A 15965-nucleotide genomic window follows, 5' to 3' on the forward strand; every position below is an offset into this window, starting at 1 on the left:
TATATATATATATACACAATAAAACAATAGGCCTGTTTAATAGTTTGTTCCTGTCCCAAAATGATTTTCAGACAGATTTCAGTGCCAGCATGAAAACGGAAACAGATCCTCATGGCAAAACATTTGACACAGACTATTCTTGGAGACCTACTGGTTGTTATCCAGTGAGGAACTAGAGAGCTTTAACACCAGCTCTACTCAAACCCCAAAGGAGCAGAGTTTTTAAACACTCATTTAGAAAAAGCAAAACGTGCTGATGGGTTTTCTCTGTGTGTTTATTCTTCAGGCATGTTTCGCATCCTTGGTCAGCCAGGATTACGTAAACGGAACCGACCAGGAGGAGATTCGAACTGGTGAGTGAAGCCTTTAATTTATCTTGTTTGTTTGTTTCAGGTCGTTGTAGTCGATCTAATGCTGTAAAAATATCTGTCTTTGTGTCTGTTCGATGTGGTTGCAGGTGTTGATCAGTGCATACAAAAGTTCCTGGATGTGGCTCGACAGACGGAGTGCTTCTTCCTGCAGAAGAGGCTTCAGTTATCTGTGCAGAAACCAGAGCAGGTGGTGAAAGAGGTAAACTGTTACACCTGCTTTCTCATTTATCTGGACAGTTATGAAATGGTCCTCTTCAACTCAAATCCACTTAATTTTACTTCTGAAAACTACTTATTGTCCCTAAATTATTATCTGTGTAAGCACAAAACAAACTCCTCCTTGAGAACCGTTATACATGTCACTGCTTTTATTTCTTAGACCTGAATTTGTGACTTGCTGCGAGTGTTTACGTATTATTTATTTCTCTCCATTTGTTAATGTGCCTTCTCTCTTCTCTCTTCTCACGTACATTTCTCACTTCAGGATGTGTCAGAGTTACGTAATGAGCTACAGAGGAAAGAATTGCTGGTTCAGAAACATTTGTCCAAACTGCACCACTGGCAACAAGTTCTGGAGGATGTGAGCGTTCAGCACCGCAAACCCTCGGACCTTCCTCCTCCTGGACCGCTGGCCTTCCTGGAGCAGGCCTCGGCGAGTCTGCCCCCTGCCCCTTTAAAACCAAACTAACACACGAAAGGTGCGGTCACATTAGACTAAATAAAACATTAAGGAGGTGATGTTGAACTCTGACCGGCCGGAGATTGCAACATAATTGGAAACACATGCCTGCGTTCATCAACCGTACAGGCTTGAAGTGAATGGGAGATGTAATGTGACCGTACCTGAGCAACAACGTCATAAATCCTGACATGGATAGTTTCATTTCAACTTTTTTTCTCCGATATTTTGATTTCTGTAAATATTTCTGTTGACTTTTTTTTTTTACTGTAAAAACAAAATAAAATTTGTGAGTATTTGTGAGGTTTTTCTTGTTTTTATTCTTGTACTGTGCAAACATGCTTCTATGTTTCTGATTAAAAAAACACTTTCCGTAGATTTTAAAGGTCCATTGTGTTGGATTTAGTGGCATGTAGTGGTGGCCGCAGAAAACCCAAACGCTCCTATCTAGAGCCGGTTGGTTTGTCCCTTCTGGGCTACCGTACAAACACGGCAGTTCAACATGGAAGGTGACCAGTTGTAAAATGTCTTTAGTGACTCTGTAAAAGCTTTAATAAGTCTTAAAAATGTCATCAAGGTTATCTCAGTGTTACAAACTGGGGACATGGAGTTTAAAGGATTTATTTACCAAGCAGAGGTAGAGATTCTTGAAGCATTACCAATACATAATCAATACTTGGGACTAAAACTGAAGATCTCTTCTTGTTCTGCTTCAATTTTGACCATCATTTCTTTTAATCTGTGTCCACACTTCATGCAAATGCAATACAAAATCACTAAAGCATGTCCCATATGGGAGCGAGTAGCTGGAATAAAAACACTTATAACATCAAAGTGAACTCGTCATTACAGCTCAGAAAACAAACCTACGGACACCTTTTTAATTCAGTGTCACTTTGGTATGAAATCATTGGAGAGAAATGACTTCAGATAAGCCATGACTGAGCCTCCTGACAGCCTGTCTCTAATGTATTCAGTGTCTTCTCACCATAACAGACTTGTTCTCCCCAGTTTTCACAGCTGAAGCCTGTCCGCTGACGGTACAGCCAACACCAACCTTCACAGATGGGCTCTGGGGACAAAGCTCGTTACCAGAACAGGGGTCTGTGGTCTTGGCTTTAGAAAATGGGGAGTAATGAATTTACTGTAAAGCATTTGGGCTTCCTTTTTCTTCTTCTAACACATGATTGAGATGTTTACTTTGTTGACTCAGCTTTACCTTTTATGGGAGCTGCCAGGAAAAAGAGAAACTGATGACTCATGCATTATTAAAAGATACAAACACTCATGGTAATTCAAATTTATGAAACATTAAGTCAAAAAGAATTAGTCACAATTTAGGGATAGTGAATCAAAAATGTTGAGATAGTCAAAATAAGATATTTTCAGTCACTAAGTCTTAATTATGAAATATAGTAAAAGTATAATATGTAACATTTTATTAATAGATACTGAAGAAATATGAGTGAAAGTCAAAATTGTTAAATATATCAAGTAAAAAAGTATGAGATAATCACTACAAATTATGAGATATGAAGTCATAATTATTGTTTATTGGGAATCTCCATTAGTTGTTGCCTTGGCAACCACTCCTCTTACTGGGGCCACAAGGGTTTTAAGATATAAAATGCAAAAACACTGAGGCAGAAAGTCAATACTGTGAGATAATAAGCCAAAGTTTGAGATAATTAATCAAAGCTGTGAGATTATATGGCAAATTTTGCCTTACTATAAGTTAAACTTAATAAAATACTGAGTCTTATGAGCATTAAAATGGTGGTTTACTAAGTCAAAACTAGATTTGATTGTGAGATTTATATTACAAATATATCTTACAATGTGGATTGTTACATGGCAGATCTCTTCTTGTGAGTGTAAATATAAATAACATACAGTTATTATCAAGCTCACTGTACAACATATAACATTATCCACTGATGTGCACTATTAATATACAGAAGCCTATATTATTGTATCATTGTAAATATTAGAGTGTCTTTTAAAGCTTTTATATTCTCATATTTAATTTATTTGTAGGTGTTATTCTACATTATTTGGCTTTTTCTTGCTCTCTTTGTTTTGAGTCTTGCTGAAGTGGCTGCTATAAAACTACAATATAAACCTTAACATGTTTGTTACTGTTGTTATTTATTTACCTTTTATATATGATTACATATCTCCCCCACCCACCCACTGCACTCACCCAACCCCTGCTCAGTCTTCCACAGCTAGAGGGAGACAGTGCTTTCTTGTGGGACGCCTTGGCCGCTCAGAGGACCGTCTTTGCCGACATGTCCTTGTTTGTGCGTTTTAATCAGCGATTGGAAAATAACAGGTAGCCTCGTCCGTCCGCCTCTCGCACCCATACACACCCAGGAGGAGGACGAAGGGGGGAAAGAAATACCACCCCAATAAACCCCCCTTTTGACTCTATTATTGCCTCTTTTTCCTGCGCATTTGTTATTTTTTTAAATAATTTTTTTTGGGGAGAGAGGTGGTGAGGTGAGGAGGTGGAGGAGGAGGAGGTGGAGAGGAGGGAGATTGTGCCCGACAGAAGGAGGCAGTCCGCAGGGTTACAACAGCCGGGTTGAATCGCAACGTGTTTTTTGTACCGACTGTCACCGCAGTTTGGGTGGTGGTGGTGGTGGCGGTTCGGGGAGGGTGGGGGGAGTTGGTTTTGTGTATTTATATGCAAACAGGGCTGGTCTTTTTAATGGGGCTGCCGTCAGCCCGTCTCCCAGCCTCTGGACAGATGATCTCCGGGATTCACGCCTGAATTTAGACCCATTAAAAAGACGACATTGTGGATATGGAATGGTGCATGCCGCTGGGCCAAGTTTTCAGCCTCTGAAAAACACCGGAATCATGGACAGTCATCCGCTGTAAGTGCAAAGAAGCTGACTGTATGTGTATGTGTGTGTGTGTGTTACTGTATGTGTGTTGACGTTTTTCCCAGTGGCTGCTTGACTGATGGTGCCGCATTGACAGAGACAGCGGCCAGCCGGTGTGTCTGCTCACTGACCGGTGGGAGGAGGAGGAGGAGGAGGAGGGGGACCGCCGGTGGTCACTGATACCCGGGGACTGATACCGAGCCTGTCAGCAGCAGATTAATGTGTGAGAGGGAGGATGAGTGTGTGTGTGTGTGTGTGTGTGTAATGTTTATGATTTGTTGAGGTGTTTTATGGCAGAAGAGAGGTTTTTTTCTTTTCTTTTACTGTATGTGTCAGCTTTCTATATTAGCCATGTGTGTGTGGGTGTGTTTGTGACAGAAAACAAGGGGCCACGTGATTTTACCATGAGCTGTATGTTTAGTGTCAGTGTTGGATGTTTTATTATGAAAGAGAGAGAGAGTACATACACAGTTTTGAGCTACTTTACTTACATTTTCTGGTGTTTTATAGTTTTACCCCCCACAGTAAACTCCACTACATTTATTAGCTTTATTTTACATACAAAAACATATAAAAAAGGCTTATATAAATACCCTATTATCAGGAGTTTCCAACTTTTTCTCATGGCTCATGACCCCTAAAATTCTAATGATTACTTAATAATAATTGTTTCACAGAATAGTGCTATGATTAGGGGAAGTCCAAACTCTGAATACAACTTTCCTTTGTCCTTTTTTTAAATTTCTTATCTCATAAAACCCTCAGATTTACCCCCCTTTAACTTTAAAGAAGTTAAATCAGCTCCACCACTTTAAATGTTGTATTTGATGCATCAGTATTAACAGTTTAAAAGAAATCCCTCCCAGAGAGGTGAGAAAGAGACTTTAAGTACATTTTGTCCGTAATATGTCTGTATTTTTTGAAAGAACAAGTTTAATTGAGTATTTTTACATTAATGTATTTGTACTTTTACTCAAGTAAATACTTTCCCCATGCAGTACTGCTGAATAGTAGTTAATGGTGTTCATGTATTTGTCATTTGAAGTGCTGCAGCATCTACAAATTCAAATTTGTCACTCAGTGGCGACTTAATTAAATCAAGGCTGGTTAATCTCCAGACCTCAAAAAGCCCCACGTTCACTGTGTGGTAATTGGTATCTGTAATTTGATTTATTGCTTATTTGTTAAGGAACAAAAGTACTAAATCCACAATCACCAGCCCTTCATTATTAACTCATGTTGTGGCCCCCGTCTGGTAGAAGGTCCGCCTGCCAAAAGATCACCTACAGACTTTAAATATTACGTTTATTTTGAGCTCAAATGGTGTGTATTCCTATAAATAATCAAATCACCTCAAACCAGTTGACACTTATGAGTGCCGAGGCCAGCTGGTGTTATTAATCCAGTACAGGTTGAGTCTTTATTTGATGGTAACTTGGAAGAAAGAGGGGTACGTATGCGCTGCACAGAGGGTGGGAGGTGAGTTGAGGGTGTCACTAGGAGCCAGTTTATTAGGCACTGCTAGCTAAAACTAATGCAGCCTAATACCAGGTCTCCCTCGGAAAAGAGCTTTCAATCTCAAAGGACTTCCTGGTGGAATAAAGGTTAAATAAATAAAAATTAAATACAACAGTCCTGCAGTAAAAGCCTTTCATGCAGGGTTATAATAGGGTTTTATAGAGGTGTTGATTCAACTTTATGCTCATTTTGGAGGATGTAGTGTGTGGTACTGTTGAATTGTATTAATTTAGGTTATAATGAGAGGTAGTTTTTAATATTCGTTATATTCTAATATATATATTATATATTTTAATAGATCTCAATACAATGGAGGTGAGTGGAATTTGACTTGTGGTGCTCACAGCATTAAAAAAATGACATTTAACAGCAACATCTGTCCCCACAATCAAAGGCCCCAATTACTTTATAATCCAGTTTTCATGAGGACAGTGTCTGCAGAAGCAAAGCAACATCTCAAAACCTCAGAAGATAAAGATAAACCCACGTGGCGAGAACCCCTAGAGACAAATGAAATTTCTAATCGCAGTTGCTACAGTTCTGACTCATATGACGTTTCATGCCACAGCAGGATTTATCACATACTAATCAGTCATATCCCAGTTAACCTTTGACCTCCATTTCCTTTTCTTCACATACTGCTTGGTGTTGGTGATGATTTGGATAGATAACCTGCAGATTGACCCTCTTTTATAGCTGACAAATGCTGCAAATTGACATTCAACCTGGTACTTGAAGCAGTGTTTGGAACTGATATAAATAAAACTATCACGCAGGAAAAGAGTTTATATTATTCTGTGTCATCGTGGTCATGGAGAATACTTGTTTCTGATTGGCCGGCATGTGTCCAGGACATTTTATTACAATTATTACAGTAATTGTTGTGATACTGTGAGAAATCTACTCATTTTTATTGTATTGGAGTGGAGGCAGAAATCATATATCCTGGACCAATAAAACCAAAACTATCGGCATGGCTACAGTAGATACCACGAGAGAGAAAGTAAAAAAATATGTGTTTTGTCCTTTATGTTTTTTTCTAAATCATTGTGTGTTGCATTGTGTTATATTAAACTGGAGGCATCAATAGCAACAGTATATGGTAATTGCTACAGTTCCTCCTTGCTAACGGTCAAACCAACTCTCACCTGTCTGTGATGGATGAACACAGCTTCTCATTTTCCTTGTTTTAAGTTGCCCTTGTGTATGAAAAATAATACACTCTGAGATGTCATGTTATAGAAAATAACAGCTATATTCATATATAAGGACACCACGTTGTGTATTATGTACACAGTGGTTTCCAAACTAGGGTCCAGGGTCCAGGGTTGTAGGGGGTCCCCAGCAAAGGGAGGAATGTAATAGTTTAACCTTTATCACATTTCTTGTAAGTTGGAACAACAAGGGAAGAAACTGTTGACTGTTCTGATTAATCTATAGTAATCCTACAGACTTTATCCCCTGTATTAACATTGCTTTTCTCCCGTTTCTGCCCTCAGTTATGAACAATATAATAATCTACATGCATTATTACTGAGTCATTTTCTGTTAATGTGTGTGAATGTTGGCTTTCTCCATGTATATATGTATCTGTTCTGTCTCTCTTTAGGTGCACTAGACTTTGTCCACACACTCTGGACAAAGAAGATGGAGTCGAGAGGCAAGGTCCTGTCACTCTCAACCCTCGGCACATGAGGAAGGCGTTCAAAGTCATGAATGAGCTGCGCAGGTGATGCAGTTCTTTGTTGTTTTATCGTCCCCCCAAATCCTCCGGGTGCCGACCATTTTAAACTTTAACCCCTCGCCTCTCAATCTCTTAAATGCCCCTTACAGCCAGAGCTTGTTGTGTGACGTGACCATAGTGGCGGAGGATGTGGAGATCGCTGCTCACAGGGTGGTTCTGGCTGCTGGGAGCCCCTACTTCCACGCTATGTTCACAGGTGAGGACTCTACTCACCTGTGATGCTGCACCTACATGCTGCCGGACATCTGGTGGGAGCTTTACACCCACATTTGTCCTGTGTGGTAATGGATGTCTAACACGTGTGTACCAACAGGTGAGATGGCAGAAAGCAGGGCGAAACGAGTGAGGATAAAGGAGATGGACGGTTGGACTCTGGGCCTGCTGGTAGACTACATCTACACAGCAGAGATACAGGTCACAGAGGATAACGTGCAGGTAAGCCGACACATATTTATACTCATGTAAATGCATTATGTGAAGACTTGCATCCTGTTATTCCACCGGTCAGTGGAAACACAGCCACTTCTTTTTAAATATTCCACATTTGTAAGGGCTGAATGGTTTGGTCTGTTGGTTTCATTATCTGGAACTTAATGCTATTTTAGTGACTGTTTACATGCACACACACAAAAAAACATCTTACATCTTAAACCCCAGCTGACAAAGAGCTGGTCAGTAAGATAAGTAAGATCGTTCATCTTTAAAGTATCTTCAGTGGTGACTATACCCTACGATAGCTTCCCACCAGTGAAGTTATCACACATCTTTGAACAGTCCCGCCTTTCTGAGCTCCATATCAAATGAAACTTCCTGTTTTTTCCCATAACTGATAACCAAACTAGCTGGTTTCGCTTTAACGGTTCTTATATCCAACAACCTGTTCTGACTGCATTGACGAAATCATGATACTGTGTCAGGCGACAAGTAATCAGTAAACAAAAAATGACTGCAAATAGAAAAGTGAGAAGTTTTTATTTCTTCTAGTGACATTTCATTTATCACAACCAATAACCACTAAGTGAAAGATGTTGCATTACTTTCCAACATGACCCCAAGTCTTTATATATATATATATATGCATAGTGTAGAAATGAGTCTTCTTTAGCAGAAGTGTCACTGGGTTATACTTTACCTGCTACATTAACGTAGAAATTTGAGATTTCCTGATACCATGTTTTCCTTTCCGATACCGGAACTTAAAAAATATATTATTATTATTTAACAAGGATATACTACTAAGCTTATTACTATTATTCTTCTATGGCCCGCCTCTGGTTAAACCCTTTGTCAGACTCAGAGTAAGGCGGGTCAGGATTTTCCTATCCTGGGGAGAAAAAAAGGTCAACAGGACATTGCTGGGAAGTAGCAGTCTCCTGTTTTGGGGCAAATAAATTACATAGTATCAGATCACAGATAGACACATGTACTCGTTGGTAACTAAGTATCGGAGGAATTCACAAATCTGTTTCCATGATTCATACTGATGCTGAGATTGCTACTGAGGTTAGGGAATAATCAGATCACTACTAAAAATATCTCTTTATTTCACTTGATGAATGGTTCTCACATGTTAAACTCCTCACTCGCCCACGGGGGAATTCACTCTTTCTTGGGAGGTGTAAAAGATTTAAACTTTAAGGAATTTTGCAATTCTTACTACCGTTATTTACAGTTCAGTTTAGAAACACCTTGTACTGTAATCCACACATATGCAATTTGTTGGAGGCGTTTAGTTTCTCACTTAAGGAAACTGTAGCAGGGACAAGCAGGTAATTTTAGATTAACTAACATAAAGATGGAGTCTCTACACACCAGGCCACCCTGTCACCCATTTAACTGAATTCATATGTATTATATAGAAACAAAACTACCACTTGGTGCAAAAAATTCTGTGTGTTTGTGTGTGTCTGATAGGCGTTGCTGCCTGCAGCTGGCTTGCTCCAGCTGAATGAGGTAAAAAAGGCTTGTTGTGAGTTTTTGAGCTCTCAACTTCATCCATCCAACTGTCTGGGAATACGAGCCTTCGCTGATCTACACGCCTGCTCTCAGCTCCTAACGCAGGCGAACAGCTACGCAGGTTTGTGTGTGTGCAGAACTATTTTTATATATATATGTGTGAGTGTGTGTGTGTGTGTGTGGACAGCTATCATTGCTCTACTAAAATTGGTTTGTGTGTGTGTCCCGGAGGAAGTGGGACAGTGGATGAGACAGAATGAGAGCAGGTGTAATTAAAGAAAATATTGAGAAACACAGTTTTAAAGATTCACCTCCAGTCACAAAGTAGTTTTTTCATGACAGAGCAACATTTCACTGAGGTGGTTGGGAGTGAAGAGTTCCTCAATTTGGGCATGGAGCAAGTGTCCAGCCTGATCGCCAGCGACAAGCTCACCATCCCCACAGAGGAGAAGGTATTCACACACACACACACTCTCACCCCTCTCAGTATACTCAGGTAGGACAACACAACCAAAAATGATTACACCCTGATGTGCTTAAAGTGTGTCTGTGTACTTGATTGTGTAGGTTTTTGAGGCAGTGATAGCTTGGGTCAACCACGATAAAGATGTCCGCCAGGAACACTTGGCTCACCTGATGGAACACGTCCGCCTGCCGCTTCTCTCCAGAGAATACCTGGTGCAGGTATGAGTGTCTGTATCTGTGTGTTTTTTGTGTTTGTTTGTGCTCTTAAACTGAATGGAAATGTTGATCGGTCAACTGGTGTCTGATAGGTCCAGCTAATCCGGGACTTTCAGGGGTTTAAAATGCAGCTGCGTGCTAAACCGGGCCTTTGTGTCTACTGTAGTCCACATCTTCCACATTGTGGTACAATTAATCAATACGAGCTAGCGCCATTACACGGTGAGTGATGTTGTGTGCACGATCATTGAGATCCTCACCCTAAACAGTGGCCCGATGACTCCACATTCATAAAGAACTTAGTTCCAACAGTGAATTACATTAACTTAAGCACTAAACATAAGATTAAGGCTGCACAATAAGGTAAAAAAAAAAAATCATATTGCAATTATTTTAAGATAAGACTTTATTGATCCCACACTGGGGGAGTTCACTTGTTACAGCAGCTCCAGATAGCACAGAGCAGATAAGAAAAAAAGAAATAAACATTAAATAACAAAATAAAATGGAAAAATACAAGCTATAAAGAAAAAAAAATTAGGATTGTATGTACACTATATGCAGTTTTATACAGATGTCATTTAAGTTAAAATATAATATTGCAGAAGGTAGTTTAATGTTGTAAAAATAAATAATTGAACTGGACAAAAAAAATATATATATATACAGCAGTATTTAGCAGAATTATATAGACTAGACAGGGCTATGAATATACAGTACAGGTCTAATTACTAATGTGCTGTAAGAGTTCTGACAGATATTGATTGCGATAAGATTCACCATTAGTGGGAATAATCCTTTTTGCCTCACAATTTTCATTTTCACTGAAGAAAAAAGTTAAAATCCTGATGATTTCAGACTCACTACCATTAAGTAATACTGTTATATTTAAGTCTAATGTACATCATATTGTAGCACATTTGTTTCTTTTCAGTCGACTGCAGTATCAGTAATCTAGTCAGATATACAGAGTTATCTTAACATCTTATTTAAACTTCAGTGGGTCTGAAAATAAATATATGATTATTTGTTTCTGTGACTTCTACATTACTGGCAAACTGGACTAACTGAGGAAGAAGTGACACCTTTAGTTGTAGACTATAGAGGGTCGACGCTTGCTTTTAGCATTGAAATGTTAATAACATGATCTAAATTTTATGAACCTGTCCTTACACTGATTTTATGACCTTAAACCTCAGTTAAACCAGGTCTACAGTAGTAACAGATACAGTGGCCTTTACAGGGGTTCAGGTAATCTCTACAAGATGCCAAAACACTGGTGGTTTAAACCGCAGCCTCAGAGGACACAGTTATTCTACGATCGAAGGCAGAAGAGTTTTTAGGTTTTAAGCTGCAGAACACAGACGGTCATTCGTTGTCAGTAGCATTTCTTGCTGTGGCTTGTGTTGCGTGTTTTGATCACACTTGAACCACTGCAGCTTAAGAAGTGCTCTGTACTTAAGTGTCAGTCTTGTTTCAACAGCCAGGCAGGATAAATACTCTCTGTCTCTGTTTGCAAGCACACAGCCAGGCAACATGTTGTTACGTATCCAGTTTACAGGAGACGTCGCCCAACTTGTTTTTTTCTGTTCTTGTTGAAACGTGAAAAGTGGCAAAAAAATAAATAAATCAGATCATGTCTTTTCTCACAGTAAATGACACATAGTACGATTTGGTGTGAAATACTTAGCTGCCATCTCCATAGATTGTGCATAGTGTAATAAAATATGATATATTAATATGTATAATAAAACTTTTGACTTTAAAAAAAGAACATTTAAAAAGAAAACTTAGGTTAAAGAAAAGAGAAAAAGGAGAAAACAATAGTGTAAGCAAGTCATTAAGTGGATATAGAGCATGGGATATGAAATTGGCTCAATATTGGACATTATACAGAACAAAATATAAGTATGGACATTTTACATGATAAAAATATAGAGCTAGATGTATGTAAAGTGGAGAATCATGTATACAAGAGAGTAGTACCATATCATCAGGCAGTATTGGAACCAGGATTTTAATGGTAGCAAACCGAGCAACGCTAAACTTTCTTGTTAATATTACACCCACAGAGTGAATTTTGCAGCTGCTTCCCTCTCACAGACAGGTTATTACAACAAGAATGTTCTGTATGCGTGCTGTTGATTGATTCACTTTCATTGCAAACAAAACAGCTGTGTAACTTACATTTGTGTCTACACTGTGCTGCATGTAAAACATAATCTATATACTCTGTATCTGTGGTTCTCAACTGGCCTCATCTTGAAAGGGTGCTGTTAGATATGAACACACTGTCGACATTGTCATTATACACACACCATCATACAACTAGTAAACACACATGCATTGTCACCTTTTAAACCTAAAACATACACATATTTTCATCCCTGCAATCAGAGCACATAACTCTAATAACAGAGTATGAACATCACAACTGTGTACTGCTGATTCTTATGAATATGAATAATATTAACAGCATTACTGTGTCAAAACAGGTCGGACTTCACATAGTTAAGCATTTAAAATAGGTATTTTTTGACCACCAATTCAAAACAAGTCTGCGACCCACCAGCTGAGAAAGCATTCTCTATATAATAACACTATAGGATGTTATCAGTGAAGGTGAGGAAAGATCATTTTTGTTGCCTGTGAAGGAGAAAATAAATCCAATGCTGCTACTTCAAAGGCTCAAATTAAACTATCATTGGATTGAACTGGTTCCTCTCTCACTGGTTTGTTGTGTTAGCGGGTGGAGGAAGAGTCTCTGATTAAGAACAGCAGCGCGTGTAAAGACTACCTAATCGAGGCCATGAAGTACCACCTGCTGCCGGCTGACCAGAGAGCTCTGATGAAAACTGCACGCACACGCATGAGGACGCCAGCCTGCTGTCCTAAGGTACCTACATGACTTAGTCCTAATAAATAAGACACAACAACAGTTCATCTACAATTCCTCATGTAATGGCACTGCTGTTTGTGTTGTGTTTAGGTGATGGTTGTGGTCGGAGGCCAGGCTCCCAAGGCCATCCGCAGTGTTGAGTGTTACGACTTTGAGGAGCAGCGATGGTACCAGGTAGCCGAGCTCCCGACCAGGAGGTGCAGAGCAGGTAGGAAACCCTCGATAAACAGCGTCACAATCGAAGAGGCCGCATCCTCTGAGGAAGGCAGACTTGTAAATATTTAGTTAATAAAATGTGTCACCAGGAACTTGCCCTCAAACAGCCACTGAAGTGTAAATAATGATAAACTGGACAGGTTTCATGACACATTACCAGTGTTATTGGCAAATGGTGTACAAGGTTAATATTTAATATACTGTATCCGTTTAACTTCAATAAATGTGTGGTTGATAACATCTGGCGAGAAGTAAATGTGCAGTTCAGGCCTTTTAGTGGGTTTTCCATTGATCTAAATCTAGGGATGTTTTTTCCTGTTAGAGCTCATATGGTGAGGTGATATTTCCAGATTTTATGAGTTGATGAGATTCACCTGAACAGTATTTAATTTGGAGGGTATGTCCTCCAAATGCAGGTGGCTGTATTTCTCAGCAGTGTAAGAGGGGGAACTGGCCTTGTCCACCCATTATGGTGTATTCAGTTTTTAAGTACAGACACAGTCTGTGGTAACTTCTGTCTTTAGATGCAACAATCAGATGGGTACGCTATCAGGTCAGATCCATTTGCAATTAAAATCCTGTGACATTCTTGCTTGTTTTTAAGTATTTTGTATTTAAAGGTGATCTTCCATACCCGTCGATGCCCCCTGGTGGCGTGTTTCTGACTATTTTCCACTGTATTCGTCCAAAGACACGTGGAAGTACTCAGATCTTTTACTAAATAAACCCCTGTAGTAATACTACAGTGTAAAAATAGTACAAGTAACATCCTTCATTCAGAATTTTATTTAGGTAAAAGTACATAATTATTAGCATGTAAATATACTTAAAGTACCAAACGTTAAAGTACACATGATAGAGAATGGCCCATTTCAGAATAATATATATTATATGATTGGATGCATTTATGTTTAAGCATCACTAATGTTGCAAAGATCAGACTAATCCACTTTCTTTACTGCTGGGTAGCTTTATCCATAAAAATACATATCATTTATTAGTTCATGTTTATTTTGTAATTAGTAACTACTAACTAATGTCAAATAAATGTAGTGGAGTAAAAAGTATAAAGTAGCATAAAATTCAGTAAAGTCCTTCAAAATTGTACTAAAAACTACACTGAAAACAATATAAGGAAGCAAAAATGTGTCATTGTCACTTCTCCATTCTCAAAGATATACACCTATTGCAGGTTTATTTGTACAAAAGGGGACAAATAATTAAGGAAATTCTTACCCAAGGATTATTTCAAATGTGATGGGAAAGACACAGAATCAACATCAAAGTTTGGTTGGACTGTATTGATCCTCAAGGGGAAATTCACAAAACAAGTGATCTCCACCAAAGATTACCCTTCTTTTCCATTTTATGACTTTTCCACTCTGAGGTTGCTCCAGCATTTCATCCTCACTAGACCATACTGTTTGTTTGTGACTCTTCTTGTAGATATTTGTGTTTACCTGTGTATTTTCTGTGTTGTTGCCTTCAGGTGTGGTGTACATGAGTGGGTGTGTGTATGCAGTTGGTGGTTTTAACGGTTCTTTGCGCGTGCGGACGGTCGACTGTTACGACCCGATGATGGACCGCTGGACGAGCGTGAGCAGCATGCAAGACCGCCGATCAACGCTGGGGGCTGCTGTGCTCAACGGGCTCCTGTACGCTGTGGGGGGCTTTGACGGCAGCACAGGTACAGTGTGTTGGTGTGAATCAACAATCCCTAAAGGCCTTTATTTGGTTTAATAACAGGAATTGATCAGCTATGTGATTGTTAATGCAGTTTTTTGATGCCTGCTCTGTGTGTTTTTGCAGGTCTGTCGACAATCGAGGCGTACAACGCGAAGACAGACGAGTGGTTCCACGTGTTACCCATGAGTACCCGACGAAGCAGTGTAGGAGTGGGTGTCGTCAATGGTGAATACAGTTCCCAGTTCAGTTTTAGATCAGAGGGTGGACAAAATAACAGAAACACTGAATAAACCAGAGCCGTTGAAGCCATAGTTTGTAGACACAGCCATACAAAAATACATTATTGGACTCTGTAGTGTTGTTACTATAAAACACAGGAAAACGCCATTAACAAAGCGAGAGAGTAGATCAACTCAAAATGAAGGACACTTAAAGGTCCAGTGTGTAGGATTTAGTGGCATCTGGCGGTGTGCAGATTGCAATTCACTCACTTCACCCCTTTTCAAGCAAGAAGGAGAAACTATGGTGGCTGTGAAATGTGTGTCTTTTTAAACTTTTTAAATATTGTATTTTAATGTGTTTCTATTATGTCCACCACTGTGCCTCCCTCATCATAAGTCATTAGAAATATAACAACTACATGAATTTCACGCGTGTTTTTCAGGGATCCTGTATGCAGTTGGTGGCTACGATGGTGCAACCAGACAATGTTTGAGTACAGTAGAAGCTTACAACCCCAAAAGCAACACGTGGAGCTACATTGCAGAGATGGGCACGAGACGCAGTGGAGCAGGTGAGTGTTGGTGGTTTTGTTTTTACATTTGTAAAGCCAAAACACAGATTCATCCATCAAAACAACATCCTATAAGACATAATGATGCTGCTCTACTGATTGAATGGTGACCAGATCTTGTAAATGTCATCCTCAGGTGTGGGTGTGTTAAAAGGTTTACTGTATGCTGTTGGGGGCCATGATGGTCCATTGGTGAGGAAGAGTTGTGAAGTTTATGATCCGGCCTCTAATAGTTGGCGACAGGTAGCTGACATGAATATGTGTCGACGTAACGCAGGTAAAGCAAAGCGACATCCTCAGGTTTGATTGGTTACTCCGTTAGATGTCCATTAATCTCCATTGTATGTGTGTGTGTTTTCAGGTGTGTGCACTGTAAATAACTTGCTCTATGTGGTGGGAGGAGACGATGGCAGCTGCAATTTAGCCTCTGTGGAGTTCTACAATCCAAACTCAGACAAGTGGACGCTACTGCCGACCTGCATGAGCACAGGACGCAGTTATGCAGGTGTGTAAGCATACATGCTGCTAACT

General features: G+C 39.5%; 2 protein-coding genes across 2 annotated transcripts in view; both read left to right on the forward strand.

Moving 5' to 3' along the window:
• Positions 1 to 286: 286 nt before the first annotated feature.
• Positions 287 to 1354, forward strand: med28 (mediator complex subunit 28; the record flags this gene model as incomplete). Its single annotated transcript, XM_035660356.1, is given in 3 exon segments — positions 287 to 353; positions 458 to 570; positions 856 to 1354. Coding segments are annotated over 3 exon segments (384 nt in total), but the record flags the coding sequence as incomplete, so codon positions are not given.
• A 2341-nt stretch (positions 1355 to 3695) lies between these two features.
• klhl2 (kelch-like family member 2) overlaps positions 3696 to 15965 on the forward strand; it is a 14226-nt gene continuing 1956 nt past the window's right edge. Inside the window, exons 1-14 of the mRNA XM_035660297.1 lie at positions 3696 to 3932; positions 7069 to 7188; positions 7293 to 7399; positions 7517 to 7638; positions 9118 to 9280; positions 9502 to 9611; positions 9727 to 9843; positions 12587 to 12736; positions 12830 to 12947; positions 14445 to 14642; positions 14765 to 14866; positions 15306 to 15434; positions 15571 to 15711; positions 15796 to 15939. Coding sequence (XP_035516190.1) covers positions 3865 to 3932; positions 7069 to 7188; positions 7293 to 7399; positions 7517 to 7638; positions 9118 to 9280; positions 9502 to 9611; positions 9727 to 9843; positions 12587 to 12736; positions 12830 to 12947; positions 14445 to 14642; positions 14765 to 14866; positions 15306 to 15434; positions 15571 to 15711; positions 15796 to 15939 — 1789 coding nt within the window. The 5' untranslated portion in view covers positions 3696 to 3864. The remainder of the gene's footprint in view (positions 3933 to 7068; positions 7189 to 7292; positions 7400 to 7516; positions 7639 to 9117; positions 9281 to 9501; positions 9612 to 9726; positions 9844 to 12586; positions 12737 to 12829; positions 12948 to 14444; positions 14643 to 14764; positions 14867 to 15305; positions 15435 to 15570; positions 15712 to 15795; positions 15940 to 15965) is intronic.

This window comes from Morone saxatilis, unplaced genomic scaffold (assembly GCF_004916995.1).
Source record: "Morone saxatilis isolate NCDOM2014 unplaced genomic scaffold, NCSU_SB_2.0 Contig17, whole genome shotgun sequence".
In the NCBI taxonomy this organism is placed as follows: Eukaryota; Metazoa; Chordata; class Actinopteri; family Moronidae; genus Morone; species Morone saxatilis.